The 26,367-nt window shown below is 37.2% G+C and overlaps 1 protein-coding gene across 1 annotated transcript; it reads left to right on the top strand.

Annotated features, from left to right (window-relative positions):
* The first annotated feature begins 4,820 nt into the window (after positions 1-4,820).
* Nkap (NFKB activating protein) lies at positions 4,821-18,894 on the top strand. The gene is made up of 9 exons (XM_027931042.2): positions 4,821-5,337; positions 8,123-8,203; positions 10,870-10,940; positions 11,422-11,562; positions 13,693-13,756; positions 14,805-14,914; positions 15,011-15,086; positions 16,041-16,190; positions 18,558-18,894. Exons 1-9 carry the CDS (start codon positions 4,952-4,954, stop codon positions 18,730-18,732), a joined length of 1,254 nt encoding a protein of 417 aa, XP_027786843.1. The 5' UTR covers positions 4,821-4,951; the 3' UTR covers positions 18,733-18,894.
* The last annotated feature ends 7,473 nt before the right edge of the window (positions 18,895-26,367 follow it).

Here is a 26,367-nt window from a genome sequence, read left to right as displayed (position 1 = left end):
TTGCAGATTTGAGGTCAGCCTCGGGAATTTGGTGAGAACCTGTCTCAAAATAGAAGGGACTGGGGATGGAGTTCAGTAGTGGAATGCCCCTGGGTTCAATCCCCTGTACCAAAAAAAAAAAAAAAAGTTGTTGAGGCTGGCTTTGAATTTGCAATCCTCCTGTCTCTGCCTCCCAAGTAGCTGGGACTATGGGTGTGTGCCACCACACCTATCACTGACCAAAGTTTGATGACATTTATCTAACATATAGTATCATGCAGAATAGTTTTACTGCCCTAATAATCCCTCATGATCCACTAGTTTCTCCCTTCCTCCATCCTCTGTAAATCAGATATTTTACTGTCCCTATAGTTTTGCCTTTTCTAGAAGGTCATGTATTTGGAATCACATCACAATAGCCTTTCAGATTTCTGAAATATGTATTTAAGATCTCTCCACATCATCATGGATTGATATTTTTTAATTTGAAATTTTTTTTTTTTGTGTGTGTGTGTGTGCTAGAGATTGAACTCAGAGGTACTTGACCACTGAGCCACATCCCCAGCCCTATTTTGTATTTTATTTAGAGACAGGGTCTCACTGAGTTGCTTAGTGCTTCACTGTTGCTGAGGCTGGCTTTGAACTCACGATTCTCCTATCTCAGCCTCCCAAGCCACTAGGATTACAGGCATGTGCCACCTTGCGGGCTGATTTGTTTGTAATGCTCAGTGATATTCCTTTCTCAAGATGTACCACACTTTATGTATTCATTTACCTACTGAAGGATACCTTGGTTGTTTCCAAATTTGGGCAGTTATGAAAAAAGCTGCTATAAACAAACAAACAAAAGAATACACATAACAAATTCAGGTGAGGATGTTGGGGGAAAGGTACACTCATATATTATTGGTGGGACTGCACATTAGTACAACTACTCTGGAAAGCAGTGTGGAGATTCTTCAAAAGACTAGAAATAGAACCATCATATGACCCAGATATCCCACTCCTTGGTATTTATCTAAAATAACTAAAATCAGCATGCTATGGGGATAAAAGGCACATCAATGTTTATAGAAGCACAATTCACAAAAGCCAAATTATGGAACCAGCCCAGGTGTCTGCCAACAGATGAATGGATAAAGAAAATGTAGTACATATGCATAATGAAGTTTTACTCAGCCTTAAAGAAGAACAAATTTGGGCTGGGGTTGTGGCTCAGTGGTAGAGTGCTCACCTAGGACATGAGAGGCCCTGGGATCAATCCTCAGCACCACATAAAAACAATAAACAAAATAAAGGTATTGTGTCCAACGACAACTAAAAAATAAATATTAAAAAAAGAAGAATGAATATATGGCACTTACTGGTAAAAGGACGGAACTGGAGAACATCATGCTAAGTGAAATAAACCAGATTCAGAAAGTCAAGGGTGAAATGTTCTCTCTCATATGCAAAAGCTAGAACAACATAAAGGACAAAAGAGAGGGAGGCAGATTTCATGAAAATAGAAGGGAGATCAGTGAAATAGAGGAAAGGGACGGAGGGGCAGGACAGAGGGACAGGAAAAGGGAGAAAATGAGGAATAAAATGGACAAAATTATGCTATACACATACACACATATCACAATGAATTCCACCTTGATGTATATCTATAAAGCACCAATTTGGGAAAAAAAAGAAGGAAGTCCTGTAGAATAAATGAAGGGGAATAGGGAGAGGAAGGTGGGGAGGGGAGGGAGAATCAGTACAGATTGAAATGGAGCAAATTACATTTCATGCATGTATGATTCTGTCAAAATGAACCTTACTACTATGTATAACTATGATGCACTTTTTAAAAAAGTAAGTGATTCAGGTTTTGAGCATGATAATTCATGGTGATGCATGCCTGTAATCCTAGCAACTCAGGAGTCCAAAACAGGTGGATTGCAAGTTTGAAGTCAGCCTCAGCAATTTAGCAAGGCCCTAAACACATTATCAAGACCCTGTCTCAAAATATAAAATAAAAATGACTGGGGATGTAGCTCAGTGGTAAAGCACCCCTGGGTTCAATCCCTAGTACAAAAAAAAAAATGCGATCAATAAATTTTAGTCTTGGAAGCTCTTAAACAATTATTGTTATAATCATAAAGTATCTACTAATTCAAATGGATACCGATCAGAAAAGTTTCCCTAATCACTTCTTCAACCCCCATTTTCACAACCCCCAAACCTGTCTCAGTTCTGTGGGTATCAACCATGTACCTTCCCAGTCAGCCGCAGGGTCTCATATTACAAAGAGGAATAGTGTATTGAAACTGAAGGCTCCCATGCCCCATAAGATACAATGATTTGATTCCTGAAAAGAATGACAGGTCTGTGTTTAGTGTAAATGATTCTTTGTCTGGGCTGTGCTGGTATTCGATAGGACCCACCCTCTGCAAGCCTGGAAGCACTGGGCATGGTGGCTTACCTGTAATCCCAGTGGCTGGGGAGGCTGAGGCAGGAGGATCATGAGTTCAAAGCCAGACTCAACAACTTAGTGAGGCCCTAAGCAATTTGGTGAGGCCCTGTCTCTAAGTAAAATAGAAAAAAGGCCAGGGATGTGGCTCAGTGGTTAAGTGTCCCTGGGTTCAATCTCTAGTACAAAAAAAAAAAAAAAAAAAAAGAAAGAAAGAAAAGAAAGGAAGGAAGCATGTGCCATGGGGCAGATAAACCACTGTTGGAAAACTTTAAAATGCTTAACTGATACAAGAGTGCACAGCCTGGTATCACAGAAGTTAGGCTGTAGACTTTCTTCCTTCTTAAGGGGTCTCTATATGTTACCAAAGCTGACCTTGAACTCCTGGACTCTTGGACATCCTCTTTTCTCAGCCTTCTGGCTAGCTGGGATTATAGACACACCCCACAGTGCCCAGCTAGACAGTAGTTTTTACATTGAAAGCTTTCTTATTAGAAAATTTCCATTCCAAATCACATAATTTCTCTGACTCAATTTAGTTCAATTGTGAATGTGTGAGGCCTGGATTTGATTGCCAGCACTGCAACAACAACAACAACAAAAATCCAAGTCATTTAAAAACAGTATAAAATGGTGCTGCAACACAATTCACGATAGCCAGATTATGGAATCAACCCAGATGGCTGTCAACAGATGAATAGATAAGAAAATGTGGTATATTTACAAACTAGAGTTTTACTCGGCCATAAAGAAGAATGAAATAATGTCATCTTCTGATAAATGGATGGAACCAGAGAACATCATACTGAGTGAAATAAGCCAGACTCAGAAAATCAAGGGTCAAATGTTTTCTTCATAAGTGGAAGTAAGAGCAAAATAAGAGAAAGAAGGTAGTTGGGGAGGGGATCAGATATCATAAGACATAAGGAAGATCAGTGGAGTAGGAGGAGAAGGAGAGGGAGGGAGGAAGGGAAAGGGGAAGAAATATGGAATGAATTCAACAAAATCATGTGATACACATTTGTAAATATACCAAAGGTAATTTCATCTTTATATATACATAGAAAAAGCATATAAGGGGCTGGGGCTGTAGCTCAGTGGCAGCATGTGTGAGGTACTTGCCTAGCATGTGTGAGGCACTGGGTTTGATCCTCAGCACCACATAAATAAATTAATTAATTAATTAAATAAAGACTTGCTGTCCATCTACAACTATATTAAAAAAATAAAGAAAAGAATGGAGTTTTGTGAAAGTGAAAAACAAACAAAAAATGTTTATCTTATTCTTTGCCTTCTGGTATGCAATTATAAATTTGTAGGAGAAAAGAAGTACCAGTCATAAATAAATAAAGGAGTGAAAGGAAGATCATCAGAGTAGAGGAGGGAGAATAGGAGGAGAGAGAAGGGGAGGGAAAATGGGGGGAATTTGGATTGAAATGAAGTTTAAAAAATAGTGCTACAAAAGTGTACAGATTAGTATCACAAAAGTTAGGGTCTTGATAAGCAAAAAGAGACCACATACTTGGGAGGCTGAGGCAGGAGGCTTGCAGTCTGAGGTCAGCCTGGGAAATTTAGTGAGACTCTGTCTCAAAATTAAAAATAAATAAATATCAGTTGTAGAGCACCCATAGATTCCATCCCCAGTAGCATGCAAAAAATTATAAAATGAATATAAATACTGATCATTAACCCTATTGCTTTGCTAGTAAATGAAAGACTGGTTCAATGGGCTGGATAACTAGTGGGTTCCAGTTTCCTTTAGTTGGAGCACATTGGTGGAGATGTGTGACTGGGGAATTAAATATGCAGTTTTTCTTTGGGCTGCTAACTTGATTGGAGAGCATCAGGCTCAAGTCATTAACATAGAATTTGTGCTTTCTAAATTAACTAGAAAATATGGGTATAAACATCATAGCTCACTCCTAATTGCAATAAACCCTCCTTATTTTGCTTGGGATTTCAAAAAAGAAAATAAATCATATTTTTTGATGTGTGTGTGTGTATATGTATGTATGTATATATATATATATATATATATATATATATATATATATATATATATATATGTATATATGCATAAAGTACATACATTCATATACATATACATGTCTATATAATTATACAGAGAAAGCACACGAAACACATGCAGAATTGTGTGTTGTTCACATGGTTACTCAGTGAAACATATCCTGTGTTCCGTGGACCTTCTCTTCAGGTATTTCAAGTTCGAATCTGAGAAAGGACTTGATCTCCTACGCGCCTTAGATTTGCTGAACCTCTGTCGGAACTGAACAAATGCGCGGACCCAGTTTCCAGACCGGCTTATTTATACTGGTACCTGCCCCTTCCGGTTGGGAGGAGCCCTTAGGTCTGGGGAAGGTATTTGCTGACGTACCCGGAACTGTTTCCAAGGTTTCTTCAGGTTTGGGAGGTTGCTCGGCGGCGAGCTGTGGGAGCCAAGGCAACCGGGAATCATCCCGGGGTCACAAGAGCGCCCCCTTGGCCCTCAGCTTCGGGGGCACAGCTGCGGTAATGGCTCCAGTGTCCAGTTCGCGCAGCCCTGAGCGGGAGGCCTCTGGCTCCGGAGGAAGACGCCGCAGTTCGTCGAAGAGCCCCAAACCCAGCAAATCTTCCCGCTCCCCGCGGTGTCGCCGGTCTCGCTCGCGTTCTTGTTCTCGGTCTGGTGACAAGAATGGCCTAAGTCATCAGCTGGGTGGTCTCAGCCAAGGTTCCCGAAACCAGTCGTACCGCTCGCGCTCGCGTTCGCGCTCTCGAGAGCGGCCCTCTGCGCCACGGAACACCCCTTTTGCTTCTGCCTCCTCGTCCACGTATTATGGAAGCTACTCACGCCCCTACGGGAGCGACAAGCCGTGGCCTAGCCTTCTGGACAAGGAGAGGGAAGAGAGCCTGCGGCAGAAGTGAGTGAGCTCGCCGCATCTTTTCTTGTATGAGCCCCCTCACCTTTCGAGTCCGATTTATCGTTCATTGTGTTTCTGACTATTCGCATTTCGTTCTACCTGTCTTGCACCCATTTTCGTCCCTTTCTTCATTCCACTCACGGCAACCTTGTATTCTGCCTTTATTTCCCATATATTTTCACTTGTCGGCGGGTCCCTTTATACAGCGCCCTATTTTATCGCTGTCCCCTTACCCGCTCCTGGCTTGTTAGCAGACGTCTCCAAGAGCCTCAGATCTACCGGAATTATAGCATTTACTTGGCTGTGTCATTATCAGTCGTGAGCATGATTTTATTTCTCACAAACTGAATTCATGGAAAGAAGGATCACTATTCTGTTGGTTCCAGAATTCGACATGCAATCAATCATTGCTTGAGTGGAGAAACAGACAAGTTTGAGATAACGGAATATATCAATGGAAATGTTTTGTACGGAATTGGAAAGAGTTGAAATTAAGGATTTATATTGCACAAGATAATTACATGAATGTGGGGGAAGTGATCTGCTTAGCTGTAGATGTAGTTACCTTAAGAAAGATCTGGGTAAGTGGTCTCAATCTTGTTGGTGAAAAATGATGTCAAGGTGAGATTGGGTCTCCTCTAATAAGAATGAATATTGGAGTGGGAAAGTGCCTGGTTTAAGGAAGAGGAAGAGGCTTAGAATCATTGCTGTGTGACTCACAATATCTAATATTTATTAAACATTACGTGTTGGGCATTGTACTAAGCCATGCACTATGTGTTTAAGAAACGAGACGTTTGAAAGTATTACAGGCATTGAGGGGCAAGTTAAAGTTCCAACAGTTGGGAGATGGCTTCATGATTCTTTTTCTTCCAGCAGTGGGAACTAATAAAGTATAGTGATGAGAAGGACAGGCTCCAGAATCAGACTGCTTGAAACCTTTGTTATCCACCTAATAGCAGTGCAGCCTTGTGAAAGTTAATTTAACCTCTGTGAACGTCATTTCTTCACCATTATAAAGATGCTGAGGCTGGGATATAGCTCAATGGTAGAGTGTTCACTGAACATACTTGAGGCCCTGGGTTCCATCCTGAGTATTGTAAAAAAAAAAAAAGCAGGGTGAGGGTATGGGGGTAGATAAAATTAGTACCATGTCTTTTAAGGTTGTAATAATTTAGTGCCTGGAACATAATAAATATCCCATAACTGTTAGCTATTAGTGCCTCATGCATGGAAGCAGAAAATAAAAACAGTCCTGAATTAGGTTAAAAGACCTACCCAAGTTAAATTGTTCAGAAAAGTATCCATAGAATATATCACTCAAAAAGCAAATGGCTTCTTTTTTTTAAATTTTTATTTATTTATTTATTTTTAGTCATACATGACAGTAGAATGCATTTTGACATATAATACATACATGGAATGTATATATATCAGCAAATGGCTTCTTGCTGGTGAATCCTCACCAAAAAATATCAGAACTGCTTAAGTTTTTTTTTTTTTTAATTTTAGTTATAGATGAGCAAAATACATCTATTTATTTATTTATTTTTGTGTGGTGCTGAGGATAAAACCCAGTGCCTCACATGTGCTAGGCAGGCGCTGTACCACCAAGGTACAACCCCAGCCCCATGCTTAAGTGAAATTTGCATTTGTACATTTAGAAGATAAATAATTTGTCTTAACAGTGCAGATGAAGCCAGATGGCAACAGGTATAAGAACAGGACTTTATGTTCTTCAGAGTCTGACAGCATTCTTTCCCCTATAGTTGTGTATTCTAAATACAGTTACAAGTATGGCCCCTTTGGGGCTGTTTCTTCAAAGTGGCAAACCCTTTGAGACTGACTCTATATAGCTATATCTTTTCCCCTGAATAAAGAAGTAAAAAATTCAAACCAATTATGTTTATTTTGAAGGATTATTAAAAACAAATGGAATCTAAAACAGCTAAACTTTGAGGAACTGAGCCTTAGGGTTTTTTTTTTTCAGTTTATGAAAAATAGCAAAAATTAAAACAGAATAAATCACAAACATCATAAAGCAAAATAATTAAACAATTTTAGTGTCCTCCAAAGAACAGAGAATGTACTCCTTTTCCAAAAAGGAGCTAAAGGGAAAACTGAGGGAACAAACCTGACATCTCATTGAGTATAATATTTGCCAAATAATTTTTTCTTTTATTTTCAGAACTCCCTTTATTTTCTATTTCTAATTCTTCATTTTTATTTTCTTTATTAATTCTTAGCTTCCTGAAAACTGAAGGTTTGACTAAATCAAAAGAGACTTCTTTTTTAATCATGCATGAACAAAGTTATTTCAAAATGTAAAACATTCTGTCACATATTACAATGAAGTGATCAATTAGAAGCTGTGCCATGCACTTGGCATAGGGATGCCCTGGACAGTCTCCCAAGCTATTGTTTCTTATCCAGGCACTGAGGCTATCTGTAGTTTGTACCATTTGATAGTATTACGAGAACATCAACTCCTATGTGATTAATTTCCACTTAAACCAGGTTTTTATTAACTTTAAAACATAAGGAAAGTCAGGTGTGATGGCAGGCTCCTATAGTCTCAGAAGCCTATGAGGCTGAGGTAGAAGGATCACTCGACCCTAGTAGTTTGAGGCTAATCTGAGCAAAATAGGGAGACCCTGGCTCTAAAAAGAAAAAGTATAATAAAACATTGGGAAAATAGGATTTAACTGGACTCTTGTTGAATTTGATTGTACATTTAGGAAATAATCCATCCATAAGTTATAATTTAAATGTTTATATCCTCTAGGAGATTAAGTGAGAGAGAGAGGATTGGAGAATTAGGAGCTCCTGAAGTATGGGGACTTTCTCCAAAGAATCCTGAACCTGAGTAAGTGATTTAAAAATATGTTATAATATTAATTTAAATCCTGTTCTATTGTGAACTTTTTTTTTTAATACCAGAGATTGAACCCAGGGGTGCTTAACCACTGAGCCATGTCCCCAGCCCTTTTTTATATTTTATTCAGAGATAGGGTCTTGCTGAGTTGCTTAGGACCTTGCTAAATTGCTGAGGCTGACCTTGAATTCATGATCCTCCCAACTCAGCCTCAGGGTGCTGGGATTACAGGTGTGCACCACTACGCCCAGCTCTGTGAACATTATGGTTAAGCAAAGAACTTTACATCTCAGGTTTTTTTTTTTTTTTATTTTCTTGTGATTTGTGCTATTTTACTCCTACGTCTTAAAAATGTAGAACAAGCTGGGCACTGTGGCATATGCCTTAATCCCAGTGACTCAGGAGGCTGAGACAGGGGGATTGCAACTCTGAGGCTAGCCTCAGCAATTTAGCCAGGCCCTAAGCAACTTAGTGAGACCCTGTCTCAAAATTTAAAGAAAGGTGGGGGTTGGGGATATAGCTCAATGGTAAAGTGCCTCTGGATTAAATTCCTAGTACCAAACAATAAACAAATAAATAAAAATAAAAACAGAACATATCTAAGGATTAAACATGTTGCTAGTGGACTTTAGCATGCTAATTGTTCTGTTTAAATTGTAATCCATGCATCTAATTTCCTATTTATAGAAAGGTTCAATTTTTTAAAAAAAATTTTATTAGTTATTGATGGAACTTTATGAATTTATTTATTTATATGTGGTGCTGAGAATCGAACCCAGTACCTCACACATGCTAGGCAAGCACTCTACCACTGAGCCACAACCCCAGCCCCTAGAAAGGTTCAATGTTAATATACATTATTTTGAATTATTATTCTCCACTAACCCAGTTTCAGATTGCATGGCAGTTTATAGCATTACAAAGAAATTTCTTTAAAAATGAACATCAAAAAAGAAAGAAAAAAAATGAAAATGAATATACTGGGCTGGGTTGTGGCTCAGTGGTAAGAGTGCTTGCCTAGCACACTTGAGGCACTGGGTTTGATCCTCAGCACCACATAAAAATGAAATAAAGATATTGTGTCCACCTACAACTAAAAAAATAAATATTAAAAAATGAGGGCTGGGTTGTGGCTCAGTGGTAGAGCACCTGCCTTGCATGTGCAAGACACTGGGTTCGATCCTTGGCACCACATAAAAATAAATAAATAAAATAATGGTATTGTGTCCATCTACAACTAAAACAAACAAATTTAAAAAATGAATATATTAGTATGGATTTGTTCAGCTGATTTTCCTATATCCAATACTATCTGAAGGTATGATGCTTTTTCCCCTTATTTTGTTTCTTTTGGTACTACTCGTAAGTTTTTTCTTCCCTCTTCTGTATTTCTTTGTCTACTTTAATTTGAATTGAGACAATTAAAATTGCCTGACAGGTAAACCTATAATTTGTGGCAGGATGAAAAGCATTATTATCTGAAACTTGAGGGCTAGATGGGGTACTAGGGATTGAACCCAGAGCACTCTATCACTGAGCTACATCCTCAGCCCTTTTTATTTTTTATTTTGAGTCAGGGTCTTGCTAAGTTGCTGAGGCTGGCCTCAAAATTGTGATCCTCCTGTCTCAGCCTCCCTAGTACCTGGAATTGCATTTGTGCACCTCCACACATAGCTTGAAACTTGTTCTTATAGATACCTTTGGAGAAAGCTTAAAGAACCTGAACTCAGAGAATTAGAGTTGGAAAAAACTCTAGAAATAATTTTCTAGACAATTCCTAAATTATTCCAGGTTTTATTTTCAGAGGAAAAGATTATATGATGTGGAAACTCTTCTTCTGAACTATTATAAGATTTTATTAATTCTCACTTTCAGAATTCTCTGCAAATGAATGAAATCTCTTTAAACTAGTTTATTAGGTTCTTCCTGCTGTGGGGAGACAGAACAGTTGTTGCTTCATCATATATCCTTTGCACACTTTGAATAAAATCCTGGGGCAGGGAAGGTAGCTTAGTGGTAGAGTGTTTGCCTAGCATGCTTGAGGCCCTGGATTCTATCCTTAGCTTTCCAAAAGACAAAAAAGGTAAGAATAAAATCCTAAAGTCTCCAGGCACAGTGGCACATGCTCAGGAGGCTGAGGCAGGATCATAAGTTCAAAGCCAGCCCCAACAAAAGCGAGGCCCTAAGCAACTCAGTGAGACCCTGTCTCTAAATAAAATTCAAAACAGGGCTGGAGATCTGGCTCAGTGGTTGAGTGCGCCTGAGTTCAATCCCCAGTACCCATCACCCCCTCCCCGCCCCCACCCCCCCCAAAAAACAATCCTGAAGTCTTTCCATAGCCTATCTCCAGGTTCTTTAATCTTTCCTTATGGTTTCTGTTCCTTTTTCCCTGTGGTTTCTTCTGAAATTGTAGATTTTTCTGTGTTTTGTTTGAATAACACTTTATAAACTCTGTAGAATGATGGAAATGCAAGAATTTTTTTATTATGAAGGTAGTAGACCCTTGAAATATGCTCTTACAAAAATGGTCCTGTGCTTACTTTTATGGTTCTTAGGCAATCAGTGTTGTTACTGAAAATTTTAAGGCTCTGTTTAATACTGCTATGGTCCATATTTCATCACTTTTCTAATTCTTACAACCATTTTCTTTAAATTAGCTCTGATGAACATACACCAGTAGAGGATGAAGAGCCAAAGAAAAGCACTACTTCAGCATCTAGTTCAGAAGGTATTTTTTAAATATAGAACTTTTTAATTGATTTTATTTTTTTAATATTTATTTTTTATTTGTACACAATACATTTATTTTGTTTATTTACTTTTATGTGGTGCTGAGGATCGAACCCAGGGCCTCGCACATGCTAGGCGAGTGCTCTACCACTGAGCCACAACCCCAGTCCCTTTAATTGATTTTAAAAAGTAAGTTTAGGGGGGCTGGAGTTGTGGCTCAGTGGTAGAACACTTGCCTAGCACGGGTGAGGCACTGGGTTCCATTCTCAGCACCACATATAAATAAATGAATAAAATAAAGGTCCATCAACACTAAAAAATATTTTTAAAAAGTAAGTTTATAAGTAGTTGAACATTGGACTTTGCTTTTATTCAGATTGCCAATCATCTATTCCTTTTCAGTATTTCAAAAACAATAAAATTGATGTTTAGAAATACTTCTTAGGAAATTAGTTTTTTTTAATTTGTGTTTCCTACAGATGAAAAGAAGAAAAAGAAGAAGTCTAGTCATTCAAAAGAAAAGTCTAAGAAAAAGAGAAAGAAAAAATCATCTAAAAGAAAACACAAGAAATATTCTGAAGATAGTGACAGTGACTCTGATTCTGAAACAGACTCCAGTGGTAAGCAAACCAACATCATTCTGCAAGCCTTTCTTCAAAAGTAGTTCTTTTTTTTCTTAAAATTTATTTAGAAGGACGTTGTTAAATAATAATAGCCAAAAGTTTCTGAATGCTCCTTGATTTTATGTAGGCATCCTGCTGTGTGCTTTATATTCATTACTGCTATTTAGTCCACACAATAGCATCTAATAGATGAGGAAATGGAGGCACAGAGCAGGTAATAAGTACCACACCCAAGGTCACATTTGGGATTCAAATGTAAACTAACTGACTACAAATTGATTGTGCATAGTTGTGCATAGCACAGGGAACCCAAACCAACTTGGGGTTAGGCTGCAAGATGTGTGGTGCCAAAGGAAACCATACAGGGCTCCATCAGGGGAGAGCTCTTTTTGTGTAATTAGCATGCCCAGTGGGCTCCACCTCTGTATAATTTTTTTAAAAGTCATGCTATAAAGTACTCCCTTCAGGTTGGCTGCAAGGTACCCCATCTGGGGTGGTACTTCACAATAAGCCACCAAAAAGGTGGCTTTAAAAAAAGTTTACTGTTTATCCGATTTATTTTATTTTTTTGGTGGTGCTGGGGATCAAACTCAGGGCCTTGCAAATATTAGACAAGCACTCCATCAACTAACCGAATTTATTTTTAAATGTGTTCCAATTTGAGCTGGTTTTGTGGCTCAGTGGTTAGAGTGCTTGCCTGGCACATGTGAGGCACTGGGTTTGATCCTCAGCACCGCATGAAAATAAATAAATAAAGGTATTTTGTTTATCTACAAATAAAAATATTTTTTAAAATGTGTTAAAATTCAACAGTGTGATATTATCTTATTTTTCTAATTATATTCTTACCTTTTTGTTTTCCTAATTTTCTGTAAATTTGTATAAAAGCCACATTTTTATACCCTCTCCTGGCTGATATATGACCAGAAGTTGCCTCCTTTGGGGTTGACACATTATATACAAGTGTCTCTTCCTCTGATGTTATCCAGGTTTCCTGGTTCCCATTGTCATTTTTCTTCCTTACTGCTGGAAGACTGAATTCTCTTAAAGTGCAAATCTAGGGCTGGGGTAGAGCTCAGTGATAGAACCCTTGCCTAATATGTGCAAGGCCTTGGGTTCTATCCCCAGCATCACAAAAATAAAACCAAAAAAAAAAAGCATAAATCTGAGGATGCCGATCCCCTACCTAAAATCTTTCAGTAGCTTTCCCTAGCCTTCAGGGTAAATTTCAGACCCTGATTGATCAGAATCCCATGTTCTTTCTCTTGACCCTGTCACTTGGTACAGAGGGGCTCTTTGCCTACAGCACCAGTCTGTCCCTTCCTCCAGCTTCACTCACTCATAGCAACCATGGGCATAGAGTACTTTTGTAATAAACTGATATTTTTTTAAACTAGCTTAAGAGTCACCTTTTCCTAGCTAACTATTCTTCAAACACCCTCCCCAAATCAGTCTGATTTCAAGATTCCTCTGTCACTCTGGATTATGTTTATCTCTATACCCATCTCTCTCCTCTATCACACTGAGCCACTAGAAAATATTCTCTGTACCGCAATACCATATTTTCACCTTTTTTTATCATGAAAATCTTTATAAACATTCAGAAAAGTAAAGAGAATAGCATGACTGATAGTATAATTAATACCATATTCTTATCCAAATTTAACAATTGTTAGTATTTTTGACATAATTGCTTCAAATATGTTTTTGTGTTGGTGCATTATAATTATACAGAATAGTAGGACTCATTATGCCATATTTGTACATGTGCATAACACAATCACATATGGGTCTTTTATTGAGATAGTCAAAGTAAGTTACAGATATACTTTGATGTAAATATTTCTATATGCATTTTTAAAAAGTAAGGACATCTTTCTACTTAAACACAAAACTGTTATCTCATTCAATGAAATTAATAATACTCGATATCGCCTTATACCTAGTATGACTTTAATTTTATGTTCCCAGTGCCTAGTACAGTTTCTGGCAAGTTGCAATAAATACTAGTATGAATTAATTTCTCTGTAACATCAAATGGTATAGCAATAAGACTTCATCTACTCAAAAGTATTAGGGTTTTAGAATTTAAAATTGTTTCTAATTATAATGTGTTTTAATTTACAGATGAAGTTACAAAGAGGAGAGCAAAGAAAACTAAGAAAAAGGAAAAGAAGAAGAAACACAGATCGTCAGTTTTTTTCTATAATGTTTTAGTGGAAAAGCTAAAATGTGTATAAAATTATATAAAACAGTATGATTCCCCTATATACTCATCACCCAGTTTGAATTATTTTCAACTCATGGGCAGTCTGCACTATCACCTATTGTCTTGAAACTAATCCCAAATATCATTCCATCCATAAATAGCTCACCTTTCTCTAAAAGATAAGCATTCTTAAAAAAAAAAAAAACACACACACACAATGTTCTTATCATGCCCAAAATATTTAACAATAATTACTCCATTCTCAGTAGTTTTTTCTACAGTTTATTCAAAGCAGAATCCAAATAATGTCTATAAATTGTAATGATTATATTTGTATAGTGTACTTCAGCATGCTCTTCTGACCTCTGTATTTCCCATACAATAATAGATCTAGAGACTTGACAAGCTTAATTTGGGCAGCTTCATAGGTGATGCTGTCTACTTCCATTAGGAGACAAAATAATGTCTGGTTGTCTCTTTTTGCTATATGAGCAGCCATTGGTTGTTATTGTCTAATCCTTTACTTCATTAGGGTTTGCAAAATGATGATAGCCTAATTCTGACTTTCCTTCTTCATTAATTAGGTAGAATAATTCTATAAAAGAAGCTTGCCCTCATCAATTACTTAAATATCCTGAAGTATAGTTTATATAGCAATTATCATTGCTTTGTTTTTTAAAATAATGAATTGGATTTTTTTAGTATTATGAGCTCAAAAAATGTAAACACATTTAATGTATTTTAATTCATTACAAAGATATTATTAGTGCTCAAATTGGTAAGAGCTGTTCTTAAGCTGTTTTATTTCTGTTGTCTTTCTACAATATAAGAACTATATTTCATTGTTCCCTTTAATCTCTTTTTAAATAGTGAAACATGATTTGGGTAAATATTAGAAAAATTTTAACTTAAACTTCTCTAACAAGTTTGAATTAGCTTGGAAGTCATTTTCATTACTGACTTAAAAAATTAAAATGTCTTTTAACATGGGAATATTAAGTGAATTTATATCAAATTATAATCCCTACAGGAAGAAATATAAGAAAAAGAAGTCTAAGAAGAACAGAAAAGAGTCTAGTGATTCAAGTTCTAAGGATTCTCAAGAAGAATTTCTAGAGAATCCCTGGAAGGATCGATCAAGTAAGTTCTTCTGATAGACTTTAACTCAAACAGATGAAACAGTAAAGTAACCATTTGGTCAAAATGTGAATGTGTTTCTGAATATCTTTCATGCAGAGGCTGAAGAACCCTCTGATTTAATTGGCCCAGAGGCTCCAAAAACACTTGCTTCTCAAGATGACAAACCTTTGAAGTAAGTTGCAGTGTATTTATAATATCTAATGTACCTTTCAAAAAGTATGGCTGTAACTTACCTTGCCAAGCTTATCCCCCTCTACTCCCCAGGTTCCATATGACCTGGACTACTAAAAGTTCCCTTTGTTTACAGTACATATTTCCACTTTTGTGCCTTATTCATCTTGTTTCTCCCCCCAACTTGCCTTTGCTTCTTATTCCTGCCCTGTTTTCTTCCCTATCCCCAATTTCTTCCTGTTAAAATCTTTATCCTTCAAAGCCCTTTTCAAAAAGAGGAAGCATATGCTGATTCCCAATACTTCAAGTAGTTGTAATTTCTACCCCACTTTAATCCTTACAGCATATTCCATTCTTTTATGGAAGGCATTTTTTACCATGTATTATAATTATATCCTTATTAATATGTAAACTCCAAAAGAACAAAGATTATTTTTATATTTCAAGCTTTGGGTTTAATAGGTATGCAAGAAACATTCACTGAATTAAATGAAGGGATAATAGCTTTTAAAGTCTCTTTGAATCAAAGGTAATAGATACTTGTTTCTAAATAGCATTATTATTAGTTATAAGTCTAAAAATATTAATTTTAGAGATATTATTTCTCCATTTAGGGTTTTTTTGTAAGGGAAAAAGAGAAAGGGAATGAGCTAGAGGAAGAAGCAGAAATGGCAGTACCTGTAGAGATAAATAAACCCACAATTATAAACCCTGAATTTACACTCACTAATATCAGTTCTTTTGTTTAAAATATGTATGTGTTTCTGAGTTAATAATGTAGGTCAAAGTGCATTGTTCATTAATTAAAGGAATTCACATTGGGCTTCCCAGCACACTACTGCTCAGCACATTCTTGTTGTTTGAAAAAAATGTTTTGTGCTCTCTTTAGACGATTAGTTTTATTATATTGAGATGGTTTTTAATGGACCTTTTCTGATTCTGAATTACTTTGTAGCTATGGCCATGCTCTCTTACCTGGTGAAGGTGCAGCTATGGCCGAATATGTAAAAGCTGGAAAACGTATCCCACGAAGAGGTGAAATTGGCTTGACAAGTGAAGAAATTGCATCATTTGAATGCTCAGGTTATGTAATGAGTGGTAGCAGGTATGTTCTTGGCATTGAATTCAATTTCCATGATTAGCTCTTTTCCTTTTCCTTCTACAAGAATAATATTTTGGTGATTGGAAATTGGAGTATAAATATTGGTTTGATATTGGCTTTTTGGTATAAACATACTTAGCTAACATCCCAAGTTTATATAAAACTTAGTCTCAAACTCAACTATAACCCTAACTTTGAAGAATCACTATTTCCTGTGTCCTTTCCTAGTTCATTTTTTGATACATATTTTATCCACTGGAAGATATAGTGAAGTTTAACTATCTATCGTAGTTCTACAAGGAATGTGGCATTTTAGTAGTAAGAAAAACATTTGCACAAGAAATGTTTCTTGGTTTTTGAACTTGCTTCCAGCTGTCAATGTACCCAGTTTTATGGTAATGAATAGCAGAGAAGGATTTTGAAAGATGTCAGGTTCAGCATGCTGAAAGGAATACAAAATTAGGGAGAAGAAAGCATAGTAACCAGGAAGAACAAGGAGAGTAAGGTAATAGGGCAGTAGTACTAAAATCAAATTGAAATTTGGATTCTTTAAAACTTACTTCTTTAAAAAGTAGATAACTAGGGCTAGGGTTGTGGCTCAGAGGTAGAGCACTCGCCTAGCATGCATGAGACACTGGGTTCAATCCTTAGCACCACATAAAAATAAAGATATTGTGTCCACCTATAACTAAAAAGTAAAAAAAAGTAGATAACTATTTTGAAATGACACTAGAAGCAAATATTTGCAGAACCCCTAAAGCACACCTTCAGAATCTTGGGAATTCTGAGGACCAACATGTGAAACATCATTTCAGAGACCTAGCACAGTAAGACAAGGAAAAGAAACCAGAGGCATAAGGATGGGAAAGAATGATATACCACAGTCATTTTTTGTGAAGTATATGTTTACATAAAAAATTCCAAAGAATCTTTAGTTGAATTATAAGTAATAGAAGGGTGTAACAAATTGTTGTATATAAGGTTACTACACACAAGTAAATTGCATTTCTATATACCATCAAAAAGCAACTACAGAATGTAATAAAATAAAAAAAGGAAACATCTTTTATAATAGTGTCAAAGAATACAAAGGACTGGGGAATGAATCTAACAAAAGATGCCCCAAACCTCTACAGGGAAAACATTATTAAGAGACATTAAATAAGACCTAAATGGTGGAAAGCTGCCATGTTCATGGATAGGAAGGTAATATTTTAAAGTTGTCATTTCTTACCAAATTGATCTATAGATTTGATAAAATTCCAATCAAACAGTTTTTCATGAAACTTATCAAACTGGTTCTCAAATATATTTATTAGATGAAAAGGCCAAGAAAAGCCAAGTCATTTCTGAAGAAGAGTAGGGAAGGTTAGATTTTCTCTACCAGAGATGAGAACTTAGGAAACTACAGCACTTTAGAAAGTACAGGAGAACACCAAATTGCTCATTGGAATAAAATACAGAGCCCAAGGACAACCATATGTGTATGGGACTTTGGTGTATGAAAGATATGGCATGTCAGATCAGTGGAAAAGAGGGAACTATTTAGTAAATGGAAAAAGAAAAAAAATGGTTATCCATATGGAAAAAGATGAAAGTAAGACCCTAAATCATCATATATGAAAGGCAGGGCCACTAGATTAAGGACTCAAAGAGCAGATATCTTTTAGACCTTGGGATGAAGAAGTATTTTCTAAAGAAAATAAAAAGTCTACTGACCATAATATATATTGATAAATTTGCCTAGGTTAAAAATAAGAATTTGTGTTCATGAAACAATGCATTAAAATAAGTAAAAAGACAAGTTTCAAACTGGAATGATCTTAGAATACACACAACTCATAGTTGAGAAAATTTAAAGAATACCTGTAAATAACACAAAAGAAAAATAGGAAAATGACACAAACAGGCATTTGTCAAAAGAAATAATACATATGCCCAATATACACTTAAAAAGATATTCTTATTATTGGAAATAGAAATCAAGAATTTAATGAAATACCATTTTACACCCATCTGATAGACAAAAGTTGAAAGTTCTAACAATACTAATCATTTTAATGAATGTGGACCTATAGGCTCTCTTAAATACTGCTAGTAGAGCTGGATGCAGTAAGGCATGCCTGTAATCCTAGCAGCTCAGGAGGCTGAGGCAGGAGGATCATGAGTTCAAAGCCAGCCTCAGCAACTTAGCAAGGCCCTGTCTCAACATAAAAAATTAAAAAAGGTCGGGGATGTAGCTCAGTGGTTAAGCGCCCCTGAGTTCCATCCCTGGTACCAAAAAAAATGGTATTATTAAGAAAAGATTAATGAGGATATTCTGTGAGAAGAATTACTGAGAAATTAAGCCAAAAATAAAATTATCTCCAGGCATCGCCGAATGGAGGCTGTGCGACTGCGGAAAGAGAACCAGATCTATAGTGCTGATGAGAAGAGAGCCCTTGCATCCTTTAACCAAGAAGAAAGACGAAAGAGAGAGAACAAGATTCTGGCCAGTTTTCGAGAGATGGTATACAGAAAGACCAAAGGAAAGGATGACAAATGAGGATTTTCCGACTGCTCAGCAGATATTTTTAATAACAAAAAAGAAAGCCTGGGTTCCATACATATACACAAAAAGATTATTATGCTCTGAAAAAGCTTTACAGTGCTACTGTGCCTTCTATTTAACTCTTTCAATCCCTCAATAAAAAGCTGCTTATTGATATATCTTTAGTAAGTTCTTTGGGTTATTTTGGATTGACTTACAACTTTCTGGTTTAAAAATCCAAAATATGAGTGAAATCCTACTATATTAGGGGAGGTGGCATAGAGAGAAAGAATCAGTGAGATGAGAAACCTTAATCACATGCCATGGTTCGGTGCTACTATTGGCTCTACATGATGCTCTCCCCCATCCCACTGAACTTGTGGGAAATGATCATTCCTCTGTGTTGAATGTGTTATAAATGGACTTGATAGAAGCTATATAGGAGGCTATTTTTGTTAACAAAATGAAGGCTTTGCTGAAAAAAGAAAATCTGGAATTTGAAAACTGACTTGTATAATGCAATATACAGTCTGCCCAGGAATTAATGTAATTTTGGTTTAAGTCCCTACCTCCATTCTAAAACTAACAAACCAACATGCATACTAGCCTATGGATTTGTTGAATTGAAAATGTGAACATTAGGTGGAATTCCTAATAAATTACTTAAAAATAGTTATTTTAGGGGCTGGGGGTATAGCTCAGTGGTAGAGCAGCAGGTGCTTGGCATGTGTAAGGCCCTGAATTTGATCTTCAGTACTGCAAGAAACAAAAAGTTCTCTCAAATATAAAGTCTTGGGAAATTTATTGCTATGCCAATATAAATTAGTATTTCTAAGTGGTACTTTAATGATAAGATAACATCTAAAAAGAGTGAGAGTCAACTACGGTCAAGAGTACTGATGGGAAAAATATAGTATTTTAACTTAGTTGTTTCAAATAGATGTAGATAAAATGATATTAAACTTTTTTAACCCTATCCTTTATGTAATAGGTAGATTTCATTTTAAGCATGGTTAAAGCTTTCAGTTTATGTTTTTATATCTATCATTCATTTTAATTCTTAACTTTGTATAAAAGGCCCTTATTTCATCACATTTTTTAAAGTAAAAATTGTGATCATAATATTTTTCCTTCCCTTATTTTGTTCAATTTTAGTTAGGTCACAAGTGTAAAAGGGGAGGGGCAATGGAAATTTTGACTTGTTATGGTTGGAAACTGTTTGATCTGTGTTGTTATTATGTACATAGGATGAATTTAGGTTACTGGGTGATGGGTAAATTCAGACTGTGCTATTTTTAAATGCCCTCTCTCCTTATAATAGTTTAAAGTGGTTTTTCTTTAAGGAATTTATAAGTAAAGCAGTCATATTTCATAGTATAGAGCACAGGTTTTTCTGTATGTTCTAAGTAAATGTCTACTTTTAACCCACAACTACTGAACTAAACAGCTGTCGCATGTAACAACATTCATGACCCCTGAACTTGAAGGGATTTGTATTTATCCATTTTGCTGAGCCTAATAAATCTGTAGTTTCCTAAAGTTAAAAGGAAACTAGAGCTGAGCACAGTGGCACATGACTGTAATCCTAACAACTCTGGAGGCTGAAGCAGAAGGATCACAAGTTCTAGGTCAGCCTCAGCATTTTAGCAAGACCTTGTCTCAAAATAAAAAATAAATAAATAAAAAGGGCTGGGGATGTAGCTCGGTAGGAAAGCAACCCTGTGTCCAGTCCCCAGTATTGCAAAAGAAAAACAGAACCAAGTTCCCAAACTTGTCTTAATCCATTTACTTCCTTATATAATAAAACCTAAAGTTTATAATTCCCACTTAAAAGTTTTATTCTCTAAGGACGTTATTTTTTAAAAAATATTTTTTACTTATAGATGGACACGATATCTTTATTTATGTTTTATGTGGTGCTGAGGATCGAACCCAGTGCCTCACACGTGCTAGGCAAGTACTCTACCACTCAGCTACAACCCCAGCCCCAGGACATTATTTTTAGTTGGCATGGTAGTTTTAACAGTAGCAATTTTGTGATATCCAAATATTGTGAATTTTTATTTGATTCTCTTGTGTCCTCCAGAGAGTAGATGCTCAACGACTGTTTGTTGAGTAAATGAAAGAAAAGGTATTTATTTCAGAACCTTACCATTCCTTTCATCGGGGTTTGTATAGGAAAGATCTGCCAAAGAATTGTTTTGGTAGCATATTCTTTGGGGAAGTAAAGGGAAGAATAAAAGGGCTAAAAGTATTTCATTTTCAGCTTATTACAGTTAATGCTTCAAACTATGCTTAGTCACTTGAGCCATCAAGTCAATAGTAAGGCTATTGTATTTTAAATGTATATATATATATATATTTTGTTCTCCAAGAAAACTTATCTAGTTTCCCACCTCATGTCTATTGCTCTGATAAGATTACCCCTCCTTTTTAATTTATTGTACAAATATAATAGTAAAAAAATAAGGAAGAAAAATTACAGTTCCTTCCCATCAATTATCATTTGTATTTTGTGTTTCTTTCCAGTGTTTGTCTTTGTAAATATGTATTCTAAAGTACTTGTAAGTAGTCACTCAGAGTATAATGTAATTTTGTCTTTGGTGTTTTAAAATTTGGCAACCAGACAAGGGAGTCTCACAGGAAAATTAGAAACAAGTGATAATCTGGTGTGAGGATAGGAAGACAAAAAATAAGTGAGGGTAGTAACTGAACCCATCCCTGTGTCATTATCCTCCCACCCCCATCCTCAAGCCACCCAGCTGCTAATGTAAGTAAAGTGGTAAGTTGAGGAAGGCATCATGCCAGGTTGCGGAGTTTCAAAATGTATTATTTAGCAGTGAGATTTAACTCACTATAAATGAATGGGCCTATGAGGAAGGGAACCCTTCAAACTGGTTATACTATAAACTGTAAAACTGTTGCCTTGTTTTTTTTTTTTTTTTTTTTTTTTTTTGATTCCCGCTTGTGTCCATAAAAGGTGTGTCTGGGCTGGAGACTTAAGTGCAGAGGGGAAACAAGAAGCCAAGTACTAATCTTAGTTTGGTCTGAGAGGTGAATTTTAGCACCTCTCTAAATTCAGCTCTGTGCTTGCAAGGATCTAAAGGATGCATAGAGGGATAATAAAATCTTTTAGAAACATACTAGTTAATCTGCTAATGTGATGGAAGTTGAATGGAAAAATGAATGCAAAAAATTACAGCTGGATTGTATGCCGCAAGTTTATTATTCAATAAATATTCTGTGGTTCGATGTGCTGTATTGTATTTTTAATATATTTGGATTAGAAAAACTGTTGAGAGCCACAGCCGAAGGGGCCCCAGCAAACTTCCAGCTGCCAGCAAACTTCCAGCTGCCGGCTGATGATTGGCTCACAGCGGCCCCAGCAACATCTAGCTGATTGGCTCCTCGGCCCCAGCAACATCTAGCTGATTGGCTCCTCTGCGGTGATGCTCATTGGGCTGTTTCCCTGCCCTTTCAGACCACGGAGCTGCTCATTGGGGGACTTTTTTGGCTCCGCCCACGTGACCCAGCCAATCGGCCTCAAGAGCAGGAGGATTGTGGGAGGTGGAGAGAAGCTTGTGTGGGAGAGAGAGGCTTGTGGAAAGCCGGTGGTGGCAGTTGAGGCTCTGAGGGTTTTTCCTGAGAGGCTGTTTTGTTTGGCGTGTGTGGTTCTAAAAATAAAGTTAGTTTCTTTTGACAAGTGGCTCCTGATTGTGCCCAGCCAGACTGCGGCATTTGGTGGCTCGCATGGGGAGCGACTGAGGTTAAGTGAAACTGCTCGCCCCTGAGGGCAGGGCGAGAGGATGGGTAGCCATTTTAAGATTCCTCTTTTATTTTGCTTCACTTTTGTTTTAAGTTGCCTGTCCCTGGAGATGAGTGAGACGGAAGAAAAACCGCTCACATCTGAGGAAAAACTATTTACGTCTGAGGAACAGATAGGGAGAAAGGACGGATGCACATGTCAGGAGGATAGAAAGGCTATAATGACTTTTTGTTGTTCCATTTTTATTTCATTCTGTCTCGGTTTTGTTTGGCGTCATCTTGTTGGGTTGTATTATAGTAGAAATACGGGATCAGAAATTAGTAAAAAACAAACTGAAAGAGTGTTAAGTAAATTGTTAGAGGAAGGAGGCATCTCAGTAAAATCAAGAACAATCAGGGCATACGTTGATACAATACAAAAATGTAGCCCATGGCTTTTTAAGGAGGAGTTGTTAAATATATCACAATGGAACCATCATGGTGAAGATTTAAAAAGAATAGAAAAGAAAAGCCCAGGGACTCTGCCAGTTGGCACATTGCCATTGTGGACGTTCATATCTTGTTTGCTTAGTCCAAAGCCTTCAGTTCAGACAATGGTAGAGGAAGAAGAAGACATAATGATTCAAGTAAAAGAGAAGGTCTCTCAAGTTAGTCAGAGGAAAAGATTCAAGTAAAAGAGAAGGCCTCTCAAGCTAGTCAGACAGAGAAAGAAAGTGTAAAACAGAAAAAGCCATCAGGGGGAAAGTTACAACAGGAGACTGCTACTAACACCTTTCTATCACCAGAGGGTGTAAGTGTCCAACCAACAGCACCACCTCTACAGGAGACTGCTACTAACACCTTTCTATCACCAGAGGACGTAAGTGTCCAACTAACAAGGCCACCTCCATATGCTGGGAGGTCCCCAACCCCCGCAGTTGATAGTTGGGATCCTGAGACAAGATCTCAAATATTAACATGCCCTGTATTTGAGGCAGGAGGGCAGCGATTTTACCAAGTTTTAAATTTCAAAACAGTGAAGCAGCTAAAAGACGCTGTAACAACCTATGGTCCTCAAGCACCCTTCACTGTAAGCATGGTCGAATCCATTAACAACTTGAACATGACGCCAGCAGATTGGGCTAATATGTGTAAAGCTGTGCTAAATGGAGGACAATACCTGTTATGGAAGGTTGCCAATGAGGAATTTTGCAAGGAGACGGCTAGGCGAAATGCAGCAGCTGGTTATCCTCAGAGAAATCTAGATATGTTGTTAGGAAAGGGACCTTATGAGGATCAGCAGCAACAAATTGCATATGATCCTGGCGTATATGCACAAATTGCTGTAGATGCAATTAAGGCATGGAAGACTTTACAAGGACATGGAGGTTTACAAGGTCAATTATCTAAGGTAATACAAGGAGCTAATGAACCTTATGCTGAATTTGTAGATAGGCTTATTCAAACAGCTACCAGAGTTTTTGGGAATACAGAACAAGCAATGCCATTACTAAAACACCTGGCTTATGAGCAAGCGAATCGTTGGTACAGAGATATCATTAGACCATGGAAACATGAAGATTTAAACAAATATATTAAATTATGTAGAGACATTAATGAACAAGAGCAAGTCGTGGCAGCTGCAGTAAAACAGGCTTTAGATGCCAGAGACATTAATGAACAAGGGCAAATTGTGGCAGCTGCAGTAAAACAGGCTTTAGATGCCAGGCCAAGAACATGCTACAATTGTGAACAAACAGGACATTTTAAAAGGAATTGCCCCATTGGAGGAGGGTTTAACAAAACTAGGTATCAAAGGAGTAGAATACCAGGTATTTGCCCACGATGCCGTAGAGGGAGACATTGGGCTAATGAATGCCGTTCTCAAACCACCATAGAGGGTACTCCATTATCAAAAAACGAACAAGGACCAGGTGTTTATCCACGATATCGTGGAGAAAGGCATCGGGCTCCATTGCCAAAAAATGGACAGGGGGTCCCAATGCTCCGGGGCCCAAAACCACAAATATACGGAGCACTGGAGGAACCCAGCAACCCCATCAGGGTAGTGCCCAGGACACATTGTCCATCAGATCCCTCATCAGACAAACCAGAGGGAGCGCAGGGTTGGACATCTGCGCCTCCGCCAGAGCAGTACTAACTCCAGAGATGGGAGTTCAAATCATTCCCACAGGGGTGAAAGGACCTCTTCCCAAAGGAACAGTAGGCTTATTATTGGGACGTAGTTCATCTACATTAAAAGGACTTATGATAAGTCCTGGGGTAATTGATCCCGATTATGTAGGTGAAATAAAAATTATAGCTAGTTCTCCAAGAGGTATATCAGTAATTTCACCTGGAGATAGAATAGCACAGTTGTTAATAATACCCAGCCTACATAATAAATTTCCTAGTCATAGTGTAGAAAGAGGTTCCAGGGGATTAGGCTCCACAGGTGTAGATTGGGCTATGCTTTCTTTAAATTTAGATTCTCGCCCCATGCTAAAACTAAATATTCAAGGACATGAATTTAATGGGCTACTGGATACAGGTGCAGACCTTAGCATCATCTCTCGTCAAGAATGGCCAAAACATTGGCCATTACAACAAGCCACTCAAACGCTTCGAGGCCTAGGAGTGGCAACTAATCCCCATAGAAGTGCAATGGTATTAGATTGGAAGGATCCTGAAGGATGTGAAGGAACTATACAGCCATATGTATTGGATCATCTTCCCGTAAATTTATGGGGACGAGATGTCCTAGATCAATTAGGTTTGACATTAACAAATAACATCAACCAAAATGCACCCACTATTATGACTAGACAAGGTTTTAGGAAAGGAAAAAGATTAGAAAAACAAGAACAAGGTATAGCAGCACCAATACAAATAGATCAAGGAACAGACAGACATGGGTTGGATTTTCAGAAAGGGCCACTGAGACAATAAAAATTACTTGGAAATCAGAAAGACCAGTATGGGTTCCTCAGTGGCCCCTGACTAAAGAAAAGATACAAGCAGCCCATGACCTGGTCAAACAACAATTAGCAGAAAGACATATACAACCTTCTGTATCTCCCCATAATACTCCCATTTTTGTCATCAAAAAGAAATCTGGTAAATGGAGATTATTGCAAGATTTAAGAGCCATTAATAATGAGATGGTTATTATGGGACCTGCTCAATCAGGGATTCCTCAGTTGTCTGCTTTGCCAAAAACCTGGTATGTTTTAGTTATAGATATTAAAGATTGTTTTTTTTCAATTCCAATTCATCCTGAGGATAGTCCACGTTTTGCATTTACTATCCCTGCACTGAATCATGAAGGTCCTGATCAGAGATATGAATGGAAAGTACTCCCTCAAGGGATGGCTAACAGCCCAACTATGTGTCAAATTTATGTTAACAAAGTAATCCAGCCACTTAGAAATCAAAATCCTGAACTACAAATATTTCACTATATGGATGATGTATTATTAGCACACAAAGATAAAAACACATTGCTAGAATGTTATGCCACACTTACAAACTTATTAAAAAATTATAATCTAGAGATAGCAATAGATAAAGTACAATTAAATTTTCCAATTAATTATTTAGGAGTTCTATTATCCTCAACCATGGTCCGTCCACCCAAAATTCAAATACGAGTAGATCAACTCAAATCACTTAATGACTTTCAAAAGTTATTAGGAGACATAAATTGGATAAGGCCTTATTTAGGTATACCAACAGGAGAGTTGGGACCTTTATTTGATATCCTAAAAGGTCCATCAGATCCAAATTCACCCCGAATGTTAACGCCTGAAGCAAGAAAGGCATTAAAAATCATTGAAACATATATGGAAAATATGCATTTGGATAGAATTGATATAAGTTTGCCTTTATTATTTATTGTACTACCAA

This window comes from Marmota flaviventris, chromosome X, assembly GCF_047511675.1.
Source record: "Marmota flaviventris isolate mMarFla1 chromosome X, mMarFla1.hap1, whole genome shotgun sequence".
NCBI classification, from domain to species: Eukaryota; Metazoa; Chordata; class Mammalia; order Rodentia; family Sciuridae; genus Marmota; species Marmota flaviventris.
Note: the sequence above shows the minus strand (reverse complement) of the source record. Positions and strands in the feature narration are given on the sequence as shown.